This window comes from Cygnus olor, chromosome 13, assembly GCF_009769625.2.
Source record: "Cygnus olor isolate bCygOlo1 chromosome 13, bCygOlo1.pri.v2, whole genome shotgun sequence".
Taxonomy (NCBI): domain Eukaryota; kingdom Metazoa; phylum Chordata; class Aves; order Anseriformes; family Anatidae; genus Cygnus; species Cygnus olor.
The window spans coordinates 6,539,634-6,561,766 of record NC_049181.1 but is presented as its reverse complement, the minus strand read 5'-3'; the positions used below and the strand labels follow the sequence as shown (position 1 = coordinate 6,561,766).

The window sequence follows — 22,133 nt, the reverse complement described above, 5'->3', positions numbered from 1 at the left end:
ACAGGACTCAATAGTCATTTCTCACTATTGGCTGATTTTACTGTTTTTATAATGTAGCTAAATTCCCTGCTATTGATTCCAGCATCGATTATCGATCTGGAAATCTAAATGTATGCGGTGGTGTGAGCATACAGGAGTTTAACAATTGCAGAATTAGGTTTTTGCCTCTTCATGCAGCGTTTGGTGCGGGCAGCGCACCGGCAGAGCAGATTAATGGCACTTTTTGGGAGCTGTCTGTGTTTTGCGGTGATGTATAGGGCCCAGTGGCCTGCATGCCTGGATGATATAGGTGGTGCGTGTATGTTGGGCAGCGCTGGACAGTCTCATGGAAAATAACCAGGCTGGTGTCGCAGCGCTCGGATGTTGCTCTTCTGAATGGGGATGAAACGCTAATGAAGGAGAAAAGCCAGAGAAGCACCCATTTTATGTGTGCTCTTTTCGTGCATCAGAGCTTGTGCAAACTCTGTCTGGCAAACCCGGCACCCCGGTGGGTGGGAGGCTCTCAGCCTCCCGGGTTCGGGACTCACCTGCCTCCACTCGCCTGCTCCCTCCCCAGCTCGTTGTCGTCAGATTCACATCTGGATGCGCTCCGTGGACCCAGCTTCGGTGACATTTACTGATCAAAGTCACATGGCTGTTGGCCCAAAACCAACATCCAGACCTGCCTGCCCAGCAAAAGGCTTTTCCAAGACTTTGCGGACGGTTCCTCTCCGGTCCTGCTTCCCTCTTGCCCCGCACTGGTGGTGTCCCAGCTTTGGGGGGAAATAGGGCATTTTGGCTGAGGTGCGCCCCTGGGCTGCGGCCCACTTAGCCCGCGACGAAGTCCTGTGTTTGAAATGAGTTTTGGAGTATGTTCCTCTCTTGTTCTCCACAGTTAGATGTTGTCAGCATTAATATGCCATTAACACATGCTCGTTAGGAGGAGAATGATTATACCCTGCAGAATATGGGGGAAACCTTCATTAGGCACTAACATATTGAACCAAGCTGCAAACTTCACATGGGAAAACTCGGGGAAGGTTCTGCTCGGCATCAGGTTTCTGCAATTTCTCCTCATCACTCTGACAAAAGCCGCTTGTTTTCTAGCACGTGCTTTTTGGCTGCGAGTGATGAGCGCGGCGAGCCTGGCCGCAGCCTGTAGCACCGAGATCCTTCTGGGGACCTGACATCTGTCCTCCCCCAAAAGGAAGATGCGCTAACCAGGCTTCAGTTTGGCAGGTGGGGACTCGGCCCCTCTCCCCTGGGCTGTGCTGGCTCCTGGGGTTATCACGACGAAAACCCATGCAGCGCTTGGAGATGCTCAGGGAACGGATTTGTTGAGAGCCGAGGTGTCATTTCTGCATACTTGCTTTTCACACCATAACGACATTTTAAGCGCTCGCCTGGCCTTCCTGCCTGCAGTCTGGAGTCATAACCTGCCACGTGTGACAGGGCGATCGCTCGCCCCGCTGGTGATGGCAGTGAGCGCGGCGGCGGCTTGGGGTGTGTGCGCGGTGCTCTCCTCCGGCGACCACGAGTTCAGGTGGGAGGACGGTGCTGCAGCGGGCGAACGCTTGAAGATGAAGACCCTCTTTGCGTCCACGTGTCCCCTGTGATAGGTAACAAGGGATGGTCGATAAAGCCCGTATGTGGCATTTAATCAGAATTTATCCCGAACGGGGTGATTTCACAGATTTCCGTGGAGCTGACAGCTGTCCTGCGTTACCCGTGAGCTCGCTGCCTCCGTCCCTGCCCCAGCCATTTCGGAGACGTGTGCCATTTTGGCGGCAGGGCCCCGCAATTGCCTCTGACCCCGTGGCTTTAGCCCGCTCCCCTCTGCCTGCTGTGCATGCTGCAGGCTGAGGAGCCGGGGCCGGCTCCCGCCCCGTCACGTCTCGCCACGTAGGAAGCGCGGCTGTGTACGTTCGCTGGGCGCCGGTGACTCATGTAATCACCATGCGAAACGCATCATTCATAAACTGTTTAGCGCGACCTTTTGTACAGTAGCACTAATTATTATTATCACAGAAGCCCAGTAAACTAGACTAGCAATTATCAGGGATTTATTTGAATGGACAGCTAAGCTATTCTTGGCAAGTTAGTCAAAGCAGTTGTCATGACAGCTACACAAATGTGTCTTATGAATTGGGTTAATTAGGGTAATTAATAACTGTTGTTTTGCCCTTTTTAACAAGGTATTGCCTAGACACTATCAAAAAAATAGCAATTGTACCTAGCAGATGTATTCTTCTTCTAGCAGCAACCTTCAGATCACAAAACCAAAGCAGTAAATATCTTGGGCTGTCATATTGGAAGGAAAAGTGTGCAAAACCAGAGAGCGAAAGGGTGCATTGTAATCCTTCTGCTGAGCTTCCAGTGCTGCGCGGTGCTACCTGCAGGTTGGTCAGCGTCAGTATTGATATTACTATTATTATTGATTTCAGTTCCGTGCAGACAAACGCTTTCGTGGACGGAGAGGGCAGCACCGAGGTGCTCTGACCCAGAGGCCACCAGAGCGGGCTCTAAGTGGCAGAACTTACAGCCAGTTTTAAAGCCATTTTAAATGACCGTGAATTATTGTTGTTTTGCTCGTGTGTCACTTGTGCCTCACCAGGATGGCTGTCTCGTGCCAAATCTCCAAGTCCTCGCTCAGGCACAGCATTTGTTTCTTTCAAAACAAGTGTTTTGCTGAATAAATGATTTTGGTTTTGTCATTGCTGTTGCTGATACCGAGTGATGGCAGTAACCAATGCTGCTGATAAGGAAGTGGCACCAAACAGCCTGAAAAGGAAAAAAAAAAAAAAAAAGGAAAAGAAAAAAAAAGGAGCACCCAGTGAATAAATCACACCCTGGACACCACCGGCTGCCCCGTGTGGCCTTTGTCAGCGTTAGTGGCAGGCCTCGAGGTGTTTGGGAAGGAGCCTGTGGCATCCGCCTGCCGCTGCTGGCTGGGGTGGTGGGAGGGAGCTGTCAGGCAGGCAGGCAGCGTTCAGTGCGTTCTGGTGTTTCTCAGGCTTGTGCTGCTGTGGTTATAATTAGCAGTGCCACAGCTTGTGCAGCTGCAGATACAGCTGCTGGGAAACGTCAGGCACAGGTAGCTGAGTGTCACCGGCCACCCTCTGTCTGGGCTCCCTGTCCTCGGGCCCTGTCCCACGCTGGTGGTGGTCCCTGTCCCACACTGGTGGTGGTCCCCAGCCCGTGCTCTCTGCTTGCCTGAAGGATTTGGTGCTGGTTGTTAAAAATGACCCAAGATGACAGACGTGGTTCAGGAATATTATGTAAACTTTGCAGGAAAATGACCTGAATCCATGACTGAAGGCTCTGACCGGTTCTTCAGCTGCAAGGAGTCTTCTCTATTTTTATCACCTCGGGGTTTTCAAAGCCCTCTTTTAACTAAAGCTTATTTGCTAATATGTATCTTATAAAAAGAAAAGAATTTAAAAAAAAATGAAGAAAGAAAGGGAGAAAAATCCCAAAGAAAAACACCTCTATATAGAAGGTAGGGTTTTAATGAAGAAATATTTTACACCATTCTCCTACAACCTTAGGGCTAATAGCCTGGAACTGGTACTTTGGCTCCTTAAAAAGCCCAACAAGACAAGCCAATTACGGCCTCTGAAACATTTTTATTTTTAGTTCCTTGTAATAGCAATTCATCCTCGGCTATGGTACATTAACTGGAAGGAACAAGAAGTAGTAAGGTTTTGGCATCTTTGTAATAACTAACGGGCTGTGTTTACTGGCGTGTTCCTAGCGCCGGGTGTATTTCGCCCTCCGTGGGGACGGAGCGGGATGGGGAAGGTGACGTGGGGCATGCCGGGGACTCGTCTCCCTGCAGAGCCAGCGGGATCCTGCTGAGCTCCCCTGGCCAGGGTGGGCATCGCAGATCCCTTCCCATCGGGTAACACAAAGAGAGGATGCAAGCACCTGCTGGCATGGAGAAGCACGGTTCGGCTCAGGTTTATCATCCTCTGTTGTCGGGGGAATTTTAGCTGAAGCTGGGCTGCCACGGCAATCGCGCTCCCAAAACGGAGCTGGCGGCTGCGGCTGACGCCCTCAGTATTTTTAACTCGTCTGCAATGATTTTTTGGTTTTTCTTTTGCAGTGACATATCTATGATTTCTCCTGTTCCCTACGAAAGGTACTGTTCTGGCCTGCCACTCCAGAAGGTGACTGACAGGGAGTTTTATTTAGCTCCAGCAATGGGAACGTTTGAAAAAAGGGTTCCTCTGTTTTATTTGTTTTCATTCCTAATGGAAGAAGGCAGGCAAAGGACAGTTCTGAAAGGTTTTTTAACAAATCTGTAAGTCATGCCCCATTACCCTAGGGCTGCTGATTAGATCCAGATTGTTTCTTGCACTGCTTAGAGAGGGGTGCAGTCCACGGTGGAAACTGCATCCATATATCCATTACACAGCTGCGAGTCGCAGGCGCAGGTGATGGGAAGAGCCTGCCATTAGGTTTATCGGCTGTTATATCCCCGCAGGGGTATCGGCTTGCGGCGGGCTGTGCCCCATGGGGCCGTTGGGAGGGCACGTGCAGCCTGTCTGGGGGGGAACGTTGCCCCCTGCCCCTTGCTTTTGGGGGTCCCCCTGCCCCGAAAGCCACTCGGGGTCTTCTGGTGTCTGACAGGGCATCGCCAGCCTGCTGGCCAGTCTCATTCCACCTGAGGCATTTGTTTGCTCTGGCCTAGAAAATATACCCCCCGTTTGGGTCAATATTTTGCTTTTCCTTTGGTTTTGTGGTGCCGGTGCCAGACGGCTGGCCCCTGGTGCGGCGGTGGCTGCTGGAGGGACGCCTGTGTGCGCCGGCCTCTAAAGAGCTTTTGGATTGTAGGTGCCATATGAATAGAAGGAGTTTTATTATTGCATTTTTGCTCTCCATAACGATACTGTAGATTTCTGATATGTTGACAAATTCAAATGGGTGATATTATTTGCGGCTTTCAGGAGTGTAATTATGGCTTCATTGTGTGTCGTCGCTCTCAGGATTCAATCTGGGTTTCTAATCCCATACCCTTTTTAAAATCACATCACAGCAGCTCCTTTACTCTTGCCTCCGATCCATTTTCAGACAAAAATGAGAAAGCCTGCGTATATTTGGGGAGGGGACGGGAGTTCAGAGCGGATTAGTGGGTACGGCAGCGCACTAATGCAATCTGTTTTGATACTTTTGCTCATTTCTGATGAGCAGGGTGATGCTAAAGGCTGAACTCTCCCAGTGATTTTTCTGAAATGCTTTTTATTTTATCAGGAAAAAATGGAGGCTGGACTCAGTTCCTTCAGTGTTTAATAATGTCCATCAGAACCAAACGCCCTTTATTTAAGCTGCAGTAATAATTAGAGGGTTGGTGGTGTTAAGCAGCCATGGAGTCTGGCTCTGAGGAATGTTCATTGTGCCTCATTAAATTTGGAATTAGTACTTAAAAGGTCAGAAATAAATATTCTGTTTATATTTCAGGGATAGTAAATCTAAATGGTTGCTGTGTGTGCACATCCTCGTCTCTGCTTGTTCCTGCTGAACTGAGCGAGGCACTGCTCCATTTGGTTTAGGCAGCAATCAGAGTGTCTACAAAAAAGCCCAACCCAAAAACCAACCATGGTTTCATTGATCAGGGGCAGGAAAATGATCTGCTGTATTATATCTAATTATAAAACATCGATATCGGACGCTAAATGCACTTACTTTTTCAGAGACACTATATTGCTAGTTTACAGTTTGCAATCTCATGTATTACAGGCTTTAGCAGTAAGCCAGGCTATAGGAAAATGGCTTCAAAGGGAGATGCCAGAGGGCAGATCCTTTTAACCTTTATCAGGCTTCCCCAGGTTACTGGCTCTTACATACTCCTTAATAATAACCAAATGGCTTCACATTTCTCCCTGGTCTTGTTTGGGGCTGTTGCTTTGTCCTGTCACCGCGGCTCCTGGCCTCTGACTGATGCTCGGAGGCAGTGCTGTCCTCCCCAGCAGCCGGCAGCGTGCAGGGGGAAATCTTTGGGATTTGCCCGGCACACAGGAGCTGTCCCGGTCTGTAGAGAAACCAGGTGAGAAACCATCCTTGGCCGTGCTGGGTGCCCCTCAGGTGTGTGCCGGGGTTCCCCAGCTCATGGTCATGGGTGTCGCAAGGGATGTTGCTCCGTCACCAGCACCCAGACGGACGGGTGGCATTCTTAAAGGCCTCTTTTCCTTCTTCTGCCTCCTTCCTGCCTGTCTTCGGAGGCCAGCACAGAGCGGCTGAAGAAGTAAAGCAACCTCTGGGTAAGAGGCAGCGTGGATGATGCTGTCCCTGCTCCCTGGGACGGCCTTGGGCGAGCAGCTGGGGGCTGCAGGGCTGGTTTTGTTCAGGGCTGGTTTTGTTCGGGGCTGGTTTTGTTCGGGGCTGGTTGTTTGGGGCCAGTTGTTTGGGACTGGTTGTTTGGGGCCGGTTGTTTGGGCGCTTTGAGTGACAGCAGCTTTGAGGTTGCGTTTTGTGCTGTGACTGTTCTTGGTGGGAAGGAGTCTCAGACCACTTATTTATTTCCCATGGGGTAATAAGCAGCTTGCTCACCGATAATGACTTCCAGCCATCACTGATCAAGGCTTCGTTTGACCCTACTTTGAAATTATCCATGTTTCTCAAGTGCAGCTCCAGAGTTTTTATTTAATTTACATGTATTCCGTATTACTCACAATATAGCTCAGACCGTAAGAATTGAGTGTTGGTGCGATTTCCTATCAGAGAGCAACAGTTTTATTACAGATGCTGGAGTTGGTGGTTGATTGGCCTGTGGAGAACAGGACCAAGGCGCAAAGGAGACAGGAGAACCAGCATCACCTGCCCTGCCTTCCCCATCGTGGGGGCCACGCGTGGTTTTGCGACGTGTCTGTGGTCCCTGAATCCTCCTGCAGCACCGGCAGGCGGCCAGGAGAGCCGGGTTCCCCGTGCATCCCCGTGCAGAGATGGGGGCTGGCGCAGAGGAGCCGCTGCCTATCTTGGGAGGATTTTCTGAAACCCCGAACAAGAGATGCACGTTGCAGCCTGGGAGAAAGGTCCACGTTGTTTTCTAGTAATAAAGTGTGACATGCAAGCTTTATTAACAAGGCATGTAGGAAAAAAAAAGGCTCAAGGGGCAACTCTGAAAAAGTGGCGCTAAATGTGTCATTTTTATGAAGCTGATTTCGTGAAGGGTTCCTACACGCTTTGGCAGGAGGTTGCAGCAGGTTTACAATAATTTGTAGAAAGATGGAAATGTTTTCACCCCGAAGTGAGAAGAAGAGCCAGCGGCCCATGCGGAGACGCTGTAGATTTGTACTGCGGGTCAGGAGCACAGGGGGACGGGTGCCCCCGCCTCGGGTCAGGAGGAACTTTGGGTGTCTGTGCATCCCTGCTGCTTGGGGACCGAAGTGACAACCCCGAGCCACCAGCACCGAGGCCCCTCAGTGCCTTTAGAGATGCTCATTTGTATGTTTTCTGCGTCATGGCTGAAACCCAGGAATAACAGGCCCTGAATTATTGAGGTGAGGAGGTATAGCGGCTTAACACGTTCCTGATGAACCGGGTTGTAAGCTTCCCCCTGCAGCCTCTTTGAGGTGGTGGCTCCCCGCCGGGTCCCTGGCCCCGCTGGCCTTTCCGTCAGCACCACCTCTCCCCTCCTAGCTCCCTTCCCAGCTGCCTCCGGACGCTCTGGCTTTCACTTCTGGTTTTTCTGGCAGAGCGGGAGCAGAGATGAGATCAGCTCCCTGTTGCTGACGGGCAAGTCACTGTCACCCCGCAATGTCCGGGTCCAGAAGGGACCTGAATCCATTCTGTGATTCGAAGCGTTGAACCGGCGCTTGTGCGTCTTCTTGAAATGTAATGGAAATGGCAGTCCTCAACAGCAGCTGGGGAAGAAAAAAAGTTTAAAATTTCCCTGCTAATTGCTTGATTCTGAGTAGGTCTGTTGCTGGATTTCTGTTTGTGTTGCTAAGGCAGCAGTTAAAGGCAATTTTTGAATAGGACCCAGGTAAGCAGCGCCGTGTACTCATGGCACTGCCTCGAGCACGCCTGCCTGGGGAGGGCAAGCTAGAAATGCGGTCCAACGCCGCAGACTCCATGCTAGATGCTGTTCAGTGCTTCCTCATGCCTTGAATATATGGTTTATTCCTAGCACACCGGCTTGGGGTTGGATCCTGACAAGCGCTGAGCATCCTTCATTCACACTGAGACGAGCAGGAGATGAGAATTGGCAGCATCGGGAGGGAGGCCCTTGACACAGGCTGGGCTCTCTCCCTGTCCCCTTTGATTTTTACAGGAGCAGGTCTGATCATTAAGAAAGTAACGGTTTGTTTGCTTTTGCCAAAATAATGAAGAAAAAGGGGGCTGGACTCTTGATGATGTGTGTTATGAAGAGCACACTTTGTCATCAGCAAAAATGAGCCTTACCTTGGCCCTCTTTTTTGTGCTTTGACTTTGTTCTTGGCGCCTCATTAAGAGAGGGAGCGTATTCTTTTCCAATTAAAATGTTGACATGTTGGAGACGTTCTTCCCAGTCGTTTTGCCTCTGTTTGTAAGTGATTGCACTTTGCAGGATGAACTAGATTTAAATCAAGTGAACTTCGATTGAATAATGCAAACTATAAAACAGCCCTCCTCCATGAAAAATCTCATTCCTTTTCTATTCTCCTGTTTTGATCCCGTAGCCTGCATGGAGATAACCTTGACAGATAATCCCACAGCTGAGGAGAGCCCTCATAAACTGCTGGGCTGCCTCGTAAAGCACCTGGAGCGTACCCGGCTCCTGTCCCTGTTGCCACATTGCTCCGTGCCCTGCCTGGTATCTGGAAGGAATTCGCATTAGTAGTGCTTCTTGTAGTGACGTGCTGGGTTTGAAGTCTGGGGACAGACCCTGGGCATGACTAAAGTCCCCCAGGAGCCGCTCCATTACGTCTTTGGTGTTGCATCCTCCGGAGCAAGGTGGTGCAGGGCATCCTGAGCAGCAGGTGAGGCGTGGAGCAGGGGGTCCCCATGGGGGGGGGCGTTGTTGAAGGCAACCAAACTACAGCCTGGGGGACTGCTCGTTTGCCAATGATTTTGCTCGGTCCAGGGTTTTGTCTTTTTTATTTTTTTTCTTTATCAGAAATCGGTAACAAAGCTCCCATGGTTGTTGGCCAGATCTAGTGCGAGGTCTGGATCTGGGCCGGAGCAGAAGCTGGGATGGAAGGCAGCATGCACAGCGTTTCCTCCAGCCTTTTAGGACTGAGAGCGGGGGTGTTTTGGTGGGGTGTTAGTGATGTTTCGGTGGGGTTTTGGTGAAACCAGCTTGAGCTTCCTGGCAGGTGGCCCTGGGTGCTCTTGGATGCTGAAGGTTGGTCTGTGTGGAGCTGAGCGCTGTGTGTGAGCTGAGCGCATTAAAAGCTCTGTGATGTATGGGCACGTGCTGACGTTTGCTCTCTGCTTACCCAAAGCTGCCTCCGATCCCTCCTGCCCTCCGTCGCTCAGGGCTGCCGGAGCCCCCTTGCAGAGCCCTGGTCTCTGGGAATCACCTCATCTCTCCGGGGAGTGCCACGGTGAGATCCCGGGGTATGGTGGCATCTCCCCCCGGGCTGGCAGCGGCAGGACTGGCGAGCAAACACGGGATCAGAAATGTTCTGCAGCGTTTAAATCTTTGGCGTTGTGTGTTTTAAAAATACATGTGTATGTTTCCTACGGAGACGCAGAGCGCTTTAACAATCAAAGTCGTACTGCAGGAACAAGGATGCAAGAACTGCAGGGACCAGTAGTTTGTGCAGTAAATCTCCTGCGTGACTCTACAGCAGTAATTACTATGTGAAAGTAATAACTGAGCTGTGCTGAGTGCTAGGCCAACTCCCCCGGCTCGCAGATCCTTGCATGTTTCTCTCTGGGAGGCTCCTGTTTGGTAAATTAGATATTGTGCTGTATTTCAGAAAAGGTCACACTTAACCAACGCTGCCTTTGCTTTATTATCTCGGTACAGCAGTATAACCTCAGCCAGGGTACGATTGGATTTCACGTTTGGCTCTGCTGCAGCGGCCCCGCTCCCTCCATCCTGCCGTTGTGATTACGTTAGCAGCAGACTCTGCTTTCCTTTATTTATTGAGACATTAAAGATGCATGCATTTATTTTTACCATGTTCATAATTGCCATAAAAACAGGCCATAGTATCCCCGAGCGGCTCTCTGGGAGGGGGGGGCGGCCGTGGGGCGGGGGGCGAGGAGGAGCTGAAGGCAGCACAGGAGGGCAGGATGGGGCCGCTGGGGCGCGCGGCCCTTCCCCGCTCCTGGCCTCAGAGGACGCTGCTTCCGACCCGCCACATCCCACCTCACGGCTCCTGCCATGTTCCGGCCATGGAATCGATCCCACCGTGTCCCAGCTCATGCCTCCCGCTCCATCCCAACAGACGGCTCCCAGGACACTGCTCCCATCGTGTCCCACCACACGACACCTACCATGTCCCACCACACAGCTCCCACCGCGTCCTACCACGCAGCTCCTGCCACATCCCAGCCGAGTGGGTCCCACTGTGCCCCGCTTGTAGCTCCCACTGCTTCCCGACACGACTTCCACCATGCGGCTCCCACCATGTCCCACCGCGCGGCTCCCACTGCCTCCCACCACGCAGCTCCTACCACGTCCCGCCGTGCAGCTCCCACCACATCCCAGCCAAGAAGATCCCCACCAAGTCCCAGCTCACGGCTCCCGCTGCATCCCAACGCGTGGCTCTCACTGTGTCCCACCACACTGCTCCTGCCACGTCCCAGGGTAGTGGCCCCATGCTCTCAGGGGCAGTAGCACCCTGCTCTCTTCCCCTGTATTCTGGCTGCTCTTTTTCAGCCAGTTCTGTTTGTTCCATCCCTGCTATGAAAACCAGAAAGCCCAGGCTGTGTAATCTCACGTTCAAAGACGGTGTTTCAGCGATGGAGTTTGTCAGTGAGTTTTGCCTACAATGACAAATCCATTGACTTTTCTCCCCCTCTTTTGCTCCCCTCCAACTTTTAACCATGTCACCCATTGTCTTTTTTTTTTTTTTTTTAATTAATAACAGAGCCCATTGTCTCTGCAAATGAAATGATTTAAAACAAAGAAAAGTGCCCACATTAAATTCTCCGGCAGGGGATTACCTTGCTGGCATTTACATATCTATGCAATAAATATTTTAACATGTTAATTATACACTAATAAGAAAAATACCTTTTGAACTTTCAGTCAAATTGACACACACAGAACCGAGCCCATCAGGGAATTAAAAGCAATTAGTTTTGTAACGGAGCGCAGTCACATTGTTCCTTCTCCGCAAATTGTTCTGTGGTCACCAGCCAGCCTGGTTTTCGGTGCGCGGCCGTGTGAAGGCTGGCGGGGGCCGGTGTTGTGCCGGGGGTGGTGCTGGCTCTGCTGGGACGAGGTGAGGTGCTGGGCCAAGGCGAGGTGCTGGGGCGAGGCGAGGTGCTGGTCTCACCGAGGTGCCGGGCGATGCCCCGTGGGCGGCTGCTGCTTTGTACAGGACGCAGAGGGCCCTGTGCGCCCGCCTGCCCCCGATCCCACAGCAAGCAGCCGGTAACTTCTCCCTTTTCTTTTCCTCTTTCCAGACTGAGAACTACTCCTTTGACTCCAACTACGTGAACAGCAGAGCTCATTTGATAAAGAGGTATGTAGGCTGGCTTGAAAGCCCTTTGGTTTGCCCAGCCAAATCCAGATTATTTAATGTTCTTTCTCACTGTGCTATATGCTACTTGTTTTTTTTATATGCAAAACGTTTCAAGAGTTTTCATTTGGTTTTAAAAACGGTATTTACTGCCTATTAAGTCCCATTGCTCTTGGTTTGCAATAAAGGGAAGTCTTTTTTCTTCTGTTTGGCTCCTTCACACTGGGAACTTCCAGCGAGTTAGGTAGAGTGCTGTTACCCTGACAACTTTAAAATTCATAGATTTTATTCTATTTGAATGCACAAGAATAAAATGATAGATTTGGATGGTGAGATCTCCCTGCCATGTGAGGCGGGGAAAAAAAATCTCATTTGGGGGCAGGCAATTGGGTTTGATGCATGCTCACTGTTTTAGTTTGAATACCGAGGCAAAACAGCATTTTGCTAAGATTTCCCTTCCAGGGGTAAAAAAGCAAATCATCAGTTCAGTTGCAACCTAGCAATTACCCATGGGTAAATTTAACTCTTTGGATAAAATCCTGCCTTTGCTGGTGTCCTCCCAGTGGCGAAGACGTCCCCAGTGGGTTCATGCCTGCGCTGACCCAGTTTAAGCCCACTAATTTCCCCCGGGTCATGTCAAACCAACGAGTGGCCAGCATCACCCTGCGGGAAGCTCTCCTGCCTGCCCTCTCCCTCACTGCCTCTTCTGGAGCCTGCGAAGGGCCCGGCACCCCAGGACAGGTACCGCGGTGGGCAGCTCACCCCAGCCGCAGGATGCTGCTTAGATGCAGCGAGGAGAAGGAGCGAGCCCTGGCTTGTTCAGGTGTGCTCTGAGCAGTAAAAAAATCCAATTATTTTCCTGGCTGCGATCCCATTTGTTTACATCTTAAAAATATAAGGACTATGGGAGCTGCAAGCGCATTGTTTAAGCAACTTGGGTTCAGCTAGCGAGGGGCAGGTATATTTGCCTGCATTGCGTGTGATGTTTAACGATGCTAATGTGATTGCGAGAGATGGCTTGCCTGCGCCACATCACTCCTCATAAGGCAGTCTGCAGGCACCCTGAAAAAAACCAAATCTATTAATCTTTCCTTGTTCACACCTAACATAAAGGCAAGCAGCGCTCCCACCTGCCACAGCGGGGTTTACTCCGGCACGGCATTGTTTGGGAAATGCTGCTGCTGCTGATTCCCTGAGACCTGCCCATCCTTTAGAGAAGTGTCAGCCACGGAAACGTGTTGTGTGGCTGCTGCATTACGGTCTGGTTCACTGCGGGAAAGATAAATGCATTGTAACACAGATTGCCTGCACATTAGGAACAGCAACACCGTGTAGGACAGCGTTTCCCCTCGCTTTCTACCTTTGTCTTGTATCTTAAGTACAACGGATGCCAGGAATGCTGTGCAGACATCTAAGAACAAAAATATTTTCTGTAGCATACTGTGGCATCATTTTCATCCTTTGCCTTTATGAAGATGTTGTAGCTCTTCTATCTCTGGTGAGTGAATCTTCTCAAATCCAGCACTTTAATTAATCCATTTGTACTTTTGCTGTGTTGTCTGCCTGCCTCTCTCACTCACATACGCACACACAAATGAATTGTAGATTTGTAGTGCTTTTTAACTTAAAATTCTTTGATGTTTCCCGGAATCAAAGTCAGTGGCTTCAACACGGACATCTTTATTTAAAAGGTGATGTTTGAAGGTTTACCAATTTATATGTATTTCAGAGCCCCCCCTCGCATGCTTTGCAGAGCTTCGGTTGGTAGGTGGTCTGCTTGGTTTCCGTGGAGACGCAAAAGGGCTTCACAAAGTAATGAAAATCTGCAGCTCCTCGGTGCTTTGAAGCACAGGCCGCTCCTTGCGCTGACATTTTGGCCCGGATCAGCCAGTGAGGAAGTTCGGCGCCGTTGGTGCAAGCAGAGCCCCCGACGGGTGCGGGCTGCCCGGTGGTGGAGGAGCGAAGGAGCCAGCAGGGCCGTGCCAGCACGGCGCTGGGCCAAAGGCAGGGCGTGGGGAAGGTGTCACAACTCCCTCCCCGCCCTTCTCGCGTGCTTTCTCTGGCAGCCCTCCTTTCCCAAACGCTTTCCTTTCCCCCTGGTATCTGCCTCTGCTTTCCCGTTTGCTCCGGCGCGTGTCCGCGCTCCCGGGGAAGGCACATTTTGTGCACCTGGAGATGTTTCTGTCTTGCAGCAGCTGGGTGTCGCAGGGCTTGGCGGGCAGCAGAAGGATCATCCATGCAGCTGTCTGTGGGCCCAAACTGGCAGCCTCTTGGCCCCTGAGGCTCCAGGAGGAGAGCTGGTCCTGGGCTGGTGCCAGTAGCCGGGTGACTTGGTGCACATCCTCCGTGCCCTGTCCCCATGTCCATGCAGGGCAGCGCAGCAAGGCGTTCTGTTTGTTGGGGCCGTCGTGCCGCTGTTCCCCAAGCCAGTGCCTCTGCACCCAGCTTCCCGCACCCTCAAGGACACCGGCTGTGCAGAGAGAAGCTCTTCACTGGCTCCTTGGGAGCAGGTGTGGTGGGAAGGGGACACCCCACATCACAGTCCTTCCATCCTGCTTGCAGAAGGGCTATAAGAAATCCCTCCCGTGACGTGCTGAGGACAGCGGGTACAACGGACCCACCGCTACTCTCCTGTTTGTGGGGATGTGCTGGTCGCTCCATGTGCTCACGTCGCTTTTGACCCAGGATGCAGATCTTCCTTTGTGTTAGTCGCAGCTTCCTGCCCCTCCGGGCTGGCCGCCAGGACAGGGACATGAGGAATTTGGGACCAGCTCAGCCCTCGTATCCCCCCCATGCTGGCCTTGGCAGCTGCAGCTGCAGGGGATGTCAGGGAGCTGGACTGCTGCCAGCTCCCCCGAAGTCCCTGCGAACTTGGACCCAGAATCATGGGGTTGTTTTTAAAAATAGGAATGATATCGTCATCATGAGAAGAAATTCCTGTTTCCCGGAAGGCTTTTATTTTAAAACTTGAAGCTATTAGGATTTGGCCTATAACCTAAAACGCTAAAGTTGAGATCCTTTCTAACTTTAATATTAGGTAATGCAACATGAGGAAGCCTAGTTATAGAAACAGCTCATTGGATGTGTATGTATTTTCCATTTTCTTAAGCCCTGTTTCACTCACAGCTTCCTCGATACCCGCGTGTCCTGACCCGTGGGCTGGCACCATACGCAAGAGCAGCCCACAGCTGGGTGCTACATTTTGGGTGCGGGCGCTTGGTGGGACAGCCAGCTCACTGCCATGTCTCCCCCAGCAGCTCCACGTTCAAGGACTTGGAGGGGAACAGCCTGAAGGACAGCGGCCACGAGGAGAGTGACCAGACCGACAGCGAGCACGACGTGCAGCGCGGCCTCTACTGCGACACGGCCGTCAATGACGTGCTCAACACCAGCGTCCCCTCCATGGGGTCCCAGGGCCCCGAGCCAGGTGAGCCCCCACCCCGGGTGCGCGGGGAGAAGCTTAGTGCGGGCTGGGGATAAGGCTGCGCATCTCCAGAGCGCTGCGTAGATAGAAATTAATCTTCACGCCACGCCTGTCAGGTAGGTAAGCGTTTAGGATTATCCCGTATTTCACAGATGAAAAACCCCGAGCACCCGTGTGACAGCGCGTGAGCAGCGGAGCTGGGATTAGAGCAGGAATTACCAGCTTCAAGTGTGGGGCTTGTGCCTCTGGATGGAGAGCAACCCCTTCCTGCTCCCTGCTGCGCAGGCGATGCCCAAATGGCTTCCCCAAAAGGCTGGCGGAGCGCGCGGGCCACTAGTGAGAGGTCCTGCAGAAATTGGCCCAGGCTGGTGGGCGAGGGGCTTGTGTCCCTTCCCCATTCGACGTGCTGTCAGCTGTTACACATCCCCACGTGCGCGGCTGGAAATTGAAGCCCTGATCTCAACCCAGCCTACTGTCAGCTAGAGGAGAGGAGTCAGAGGAGTTCAGCTGAGCCCAAGACGTCATTTGTACTTGGGCATGAATGTTGCTTTTAATGTCTTACTGATGCAAACATCCTATGCAAACATCCTGTCTTTTTCAATTAAGAAGTATGAATGCGGTTTGGTGCTCCAGCACAGGGAAGCCTCAGGGCGCTTGGCTATATCTTGAGATAAGCTGTAGCTGAGGCTCAAATGGAAGCCCCACTGCTAAAAGACTTAAGGATATGAAAACAAAATGCTGTGATTATGAACTGGTCTTCAGCTGTTTAATTCAATTCATGGTAAACATCATTAAAAGCCTTTGTTTTGCTGTCATAAAAGAGTCAAATGGGGGAGAAAGAGTTCTTGCCATCTGCGCTGCTGAATGGTTTTTTGTTTTTTTTTCTGGAGAGAAGCTGATCGCTGTATTAATTCTCGATAGAGTCTGTTAAATGGCCGTAGTTAACCCTGTAAGACTCCACGAGCACAGGAATGCAGAGGTCGTCTACCCATTCCACACTGCCAGCCACGCTAATTGGAGAGGGATGGCATCTGCAGTGATAATGTATTTCCAGACAACCCTACTGTGGCCAAAGATGAAAAAAATTAAACATTTATATAACTGTACGGTGGCAGTTTAATTCTCTGAGGACCAGCGCTGTGTCAGAGAATGCAGGCTGATAGCTATCATTTATTATTCTTCTATTACAAAGAAATGCTTTTTCATTTCGATCAGGAGAGGGTTTCCTAAGATGCGTTTGCAGTAAGGGACAACTGTAGGTGCAAAAATGTTCATAATTGATTCCCGTCCTGCTGAATGGTCTGAGCAACATCTGTTAATTTTTTGTCACATTTCTTCAGCAAAAAAAAACAATCTCAATGGACTGCAGATAGGGTTTTACAGAGATTAAATTTCTGATAAGTCTGCCGGCTGTCTCTGTTGCTCAGCAGATAACAATGCAAATAAGTTAAGGAGAAGGAGTTGGAGGCAGAGGTTGTTGGACGAGTTACACAAGAAATAAATTTAGTCCAGTCCATTGCCACAAGAGCTCCTTGTTGCCTGTGAAACACCCCCAAAAAATGAAGATCATTTCCAGGAGGAAGCTTCCAAAGGCAAACTGTGCATCCCCAGTTCCATGCGGGGCTGTGGGGAACCAGCTGCGAGGGCACGGAGGTGTTGGTGGAGTATCGGCAGGAGCAGCGCAGGCAGAGAGGTGGGCAGTCGCTGGCACAGAAGCTGAAGAAAAGGTTAAAGAGAATATTTTCTCAGCTGATTTGTCGAGCAGGGGCCGTATGAAATAATCAGGAAAATTGAGACACTCAGACAACGGCAATAACAGGCGTTCTCACGCGATGGCTCTGTGGCTCTGGCTTTGTGATTTTTACCCAATTTCAGGTCAGAGACATGGGGGCGGGAAGGAAACAACCCGCTACCTAAGGCAAGGTCGCCCAGCATGTGCAGCCCCAGTGGGAGCATGCTGCATGGCGCTGGTCCGTGGCTGATGGGGAGCCTGGGTGGATTGCTCTGCCGCAGAGCTTGGACCTCTGCTCAGGGCAGTGCTTCATCGGGGAGAACTTTGAGGCTTCTTCCATCAGTTCAGGAGTCTTTTTCTGTGTTTGATGGGTAGTCCTGGGCCTGCTGAGGCAAGGCGCTGGTTGGCACAAATCCTTGCAGCTCGGTGACATCTTGATATAAAGAACGTTAATCACGAGGGGATGCAGGACAGTCCCTCAACGCTGGTGCGGGGGGTTAGCGTGGACCCATCTGGACAGTCATCACGTACTGAGGTGCTGGGTTTCCTGCAGAAGGAGTTAGGCAGGGATGTGTTCAAACTCCTTTAGTGCTCTTAAAATCAATCTTGAGGCCTGTGGGTTTGGAGCCTGGTCTTTCAAGAGAACATCAAACTCTTGTGCACTTGAGGGGGGAAAAAAATCGAAGCTAGTTTAATAAATTATTTTCGTGTGAAACTGTCTTATTCAGGCACAACTGGTCTTCAGACCAAAAGATGCCTCAATATCCTTTCACGAGGCAGGAGCTGCTCCCCCTGGGTGGCCTCAGTGCCCATCAGCACCCCCTGGTTGGAGGTGGCTTCACTGCCTTGGTGCCGCTCCCTCTGGCAGGAGCCCTTTCTCTTCCTTTGGAAATAACCTAGATTTCCAGAAAAATGGCAAACTGTTTTGTGAAGGGTGTCAAGCTTAAGTGGGCAGCAGCAGGTCATCAGAAATACTGCCTGGAGCTCAGCCATGTCGCTTGTTTTGGAAGTAGGACTTCTGCCCAGTCACTCTTTACCTCAGGATCTTAATTATTGATTATAAATTCATCAGTTGAAAAGATTGCTTTAATTGCTCTGATATGTACCCAATTTGGAGTTCATTATCGCGCAGGATTGTTTTCCTTCCCCTGCTAATTGATACCAAATGGGACATTCAGGGATGCGGGCATCGGGCGCTGCTCCACTTCTCACAATTGCCTTGCTGCTGCTTAATTGTTTGTTTATTTGCAGAGGTGTTAAGCACTGCTAGGAATTTTTATGCACTTTTTTCCTAACGTTGCTCTCAGCTGAACTTTCAAATGGATTTGTCTGAGGATGAGAGATTTGGAAGTGTCTGTTGGATATCGGCGAGGTTTCAGGTTGGCTGGAGAAGGCTGCCAGAGGATGGGGGTAAATTCTGGGGTCCCCATGTGTATCTTGGCCGATTTCTCTGCAGTTTGTAGCGGATTTCCTCCAGGGCCCGGTGTCATCTTGAATCAGAGGAGTGGAGGATGCTGCGAGTCACTGCCTGGGGTGAGGTGCCCCGTGGTGTTGGCAGTGCCTCCCTGGGGCAGCACTGGGGGACGCGGCACCGTGGGAGCTTTGCCGTCGGGTTTGAAGCTCCTGACGTTCGTTCCTCCCAGCAGCGCGGGGAAATCTCAGTGTGAAGGATTTTCTAGCACTGCAAAGTGTGGTGGTGCTTTTCTCCGTAAGTGGCAGCACGGACCAGATGTTTCGCAGGGTAATTGAAAATTCCATTTTATCAGAAAGCATTTGCTGTCAAAAAGTTTTATCTTTACTTCAACAAAGAGGTTGATTAGATCCCTCAGGACCTGAATTAGCATCTTTGAGGCTAGATACTCTGTTTTGTGATTCAGGTAGTTATTCCTCCCTTGGTTTTGCTCATACTGGGACTTTTTTTAATGCCTTTGCCCTCTTCCCAACATATCATTTATGCAGGTTTGGCTTGTTTTCTCTTTGTGGACGTATAGAGGCACACAGATCTGCTTAAATATTTTCTATTACCTTTTTCACCTTGCCTTGAGCCAGAACCATTCTTGTACTCTGTAAGTCACAGGAGCTCTTGTCAGTGTAGAAATCAGAAAGGAACTATTTCAAATATGTGTTTATAATGTTACAAGCAACAGATTTCCAGCGTACCTTAATTCCCAGCGCTGGACAGTATTTTTATCAACAGTGGTGGAAGGAAAACTATTGACCCAATGAAGTGGTGATTCACTGCTTAAGACAAAAATAGAATCCAAAGGAAAAGACAAAAATAATAAACATGCACTAATCATAAAAGCCAGTGTTAGAAATAGTCACCTCAGACATAAAATAGTGAAAAGCTTTAAAATCAAAGTCTGGGGGGTTTTAAGCAATGTTTTATGTCAGTAATGTGTCTCCTCAAAGAATTGCTTCTAGAAGCATCGTTTTCATTTTCCTGGTGCCAGATCAGCAGTAAAGGTTGGCATGAAACGTCTTGGTTAAAGACCTGATCCTGCATACATTAACATGTTTGATTAACTTTGCTCACAAAGTTGTGTCTGACTCTCATAAACTCCAGCAAGATGGCGGGTTCTTTGAGTAGAAATGGGTTATATTTAAATGCTTGCGTTAAGTCTTCTTTATACTATTGCATAGTATAGAAATAGGCTTGAATGTAAAGGAGAGCCAGGCACGTGATATTCAGTGAAACTCTTCTTGCTGGTTGCCTTCCTAATTATTCAGATACATCATCATTTAGTGGATCAGATTTTATCTAGAATATTCCAATTGGTTCTTATGCTCATCTCCATAATATCTGGGTGCATTACAGTCGTGAATTGAGAACATGACTAATGGTATTAACTGGAGGCAAACACAGTTATTAGAAAGTGTTGATTTTGAAGCTGATTTCCAGCAGTCATTCCACCTGCAACTCCCTTTTATTCTGCAGAAAGGCTATAGAGCTATATGAATGTGAAGACCCAAGTGACATATTTTAGAGCTTTGGAAGTTGGAAATAGAGCTGCATTTCTCTGGAAGTTTATAAAAATGAATAAAATACCTACTTTCTTATTTTTGTATATGCAGCACAAAACATAAAGTATAACATTCATATGTGAGTGACAGCACATCCCTTAAGATGGATAAATGCTGTAAGCTTTCTTTACAGGGCAACGTCAGTTATTGTAGCTCTTCTGATTTCTGTATTGTTGCATAGATCTTTCAGTAAAACAGCCTAAGTAAGCTTGGTGGTGCTCCTACAATGGCCAGCGCAGAGGGAGCAGTCAGCTTTTCAAAATAATTTGAAGCCCCAGAGAAGGATTTTTATGGGAAGTGGTAATCTGGGCTTTGGGATAAGAAGAGGAGTTGATTGTCTTATGAGTCCTGCACTTTTAAGCGATCACCTACTGAGCATCCAAGCCTGCTTTGGCCAAAGCCTTGCAGAAGCAGAGGAGCTGGGGCAGCTCGGGGCTGGCTGGTGTCGTGGTTGCAGATCCTTCAGAGCTGGGCACTGGACCAGGCTGGCCCATCGAGGGGCCCAGCTGCCCTTATCACCACGCTGTGCAGGGCAGCGGTCACTCAAAGAGGTTTAATCTGTGCACTGGTGCTGTGGCAGGCAACAACAGGTCCCTTGCGTTACTTCTGCTCTAGGTTCGTAGCTCTGCATTTTGCCTGAGTAGAGCTTAGAAGAGTCCTCTCTGGAAATTGGTGGTGGGGCAGGGGTGACACTGAAGTCATATCCTTAGAAATAAGTGAAAGCCACTCCCTTTTGTACAGCAACAGAGCTAAATAACAAACAGATGTGCAACCTCCTTTGTTTGCATAAGAAGCGTTATCATATATCCCACATTCCTGGCACTCTTTCTTCAGTTTCCACGTTCGTTCCATTAAAAATGATTTTCACAGTGTCTCCATCACTGCGGATACTCAGCCAGGGTCACAGAAGTTAGAACCTTTAGATCCCTGAGTCCTTTCTGTGTAAGCACAGAAAATACTCACCAGATGTGAACATTTTGGCAACTTAGAGAGGAAAATTAAAACTTGGATCCATGCCCTGTTGTGTAGGTTTGCAATGGATGAATGATCAACCCGGAAAGTTGGTGGGTTTCTAGTGTTTTATTGTATTCTTTAATGAGATTTTGTCCAATTTAGTTATTGCTTATCCATATTTTCGCTGGGTGACTGGAGAACAATTTGTAGGAGATGCAGAGAGTGATATTTCTGACCAGATAGTTTCAACTTCTGTGTGTGCTTGGTTTTGTTAATCACTCCAAAACTCTAGTCCCAAGCAAAAGGCTCGAAGGGCAGATCTGTGTTAGGGTTCAGCTGCAGGACGAGGCGGTGCTAACCTGCTTCCCTGGCTCTCCCAGCTCATCCTTTTCCAAAAACATCACACTATACTTAGATTTTCAAATATTTCTAAGATAAATAAACAATTCAGTGAAGCTTGCAGCTTCCTTTTCCCTTATAAACAGGCCAAAAAAGCTCATGTAGGCTTTTTTCCCTTTGACGGTAACCTCTAAGGAAACCATTAACTCTTTCTGTCTCACAGCAGTTAAGATTAGTAACGGTCAAGGTAATGGCCATCATATTTAGCAGAGGGAAAGGTATATGAATAAAAACTAACCTTCTGCTAACGCAGCAAGTGAGCACTTCCCGATCTCCTCCCGTAATCAATCTACATCGTTAATGACTCTGAAAACAGACTGAACTGCTGGGGCTGGCACCAGGAAACTTGCATTACAAACTAACCGTCTCTTATTAACCTTTTGGTGTTTCCTTCACAACACTAATTACAGCCAAATAGAACTACTGTTTGTGGAACTCTTAAGTTAAAATACAATTTTCAGAGGAAATATGGTAAAATCCAAAGCTCCTGTTTGCTTGGCCTTTCTTTTTAATTATGATGGAGGATGGCTGTTACTTGTTTAACGGAGGCTTACATGATTAATGCTGTAATGTTACTGTAATTAAAACACCGAAAAAGATGTGATTGGAGCCTGTATAATTTACAGACATCTCCACATTCTGGTGGCAGAGCAGCTCTAAGTGTTGCAAAGTGGAATCATAAAAATTTATTCTAATTAAAATTGCCAGATTGACTAAACAACAGGTGACTTATGTAACTCGAGCGACTTGCTTTTTGGGTGAGAAATCATCTGAAATCAGTGAATTATACAAAGCTGTCTATTATTCTAGTAAATGGGAAAGTGTGTGCTTACCATGGCAACCTGCATCAATTTTGCTGCCGCTGGAAAATACAGGGCCCTTTATTAAAGGAATAATCACTGCAAACAGTGCACTGACCCTCGGCCTCCGCAGGCTTTTGGTACACGGCATCACGTTAGCAAGGAGCGTTACAGAGTGGTGTTCTGGTCACAAGCAATTG

At 49.4% G+C, this 22,133-nt stretch overlaps 1 protein-coding gene across 8 annotated transcripts in view; it reads left to right on the top strand.

Annotated features, from left to right (window-relative positions):
• PCDH19 (protocadherin 19) overlaps positions 1–22,133 on the top strand; it is a 119,594-nt gene that overhangs the window by 14,345 nt on the left and 83,116 nt on the right. For 7 of the 8 annotated variants that reach the window (XM_040572104.1, XM_040572102.1, XM_040572107.1 and 4 more), the window contains exons 3-4: positions 11,545–11,603; positions 14,855–15,027. In XM_040572104.1, the coding sequence (XP_040428038.1) occupies positions 11,545–11,603; positions 14,855–15,027 (232 nt within the window). The remainder of the gene's footprint in view (positions 1–11,544; positions 11,604–14,854; positions 15,028–22,133) is intronic. The other variant, XM_040572101.1, reaches the window with a different exon arrangement.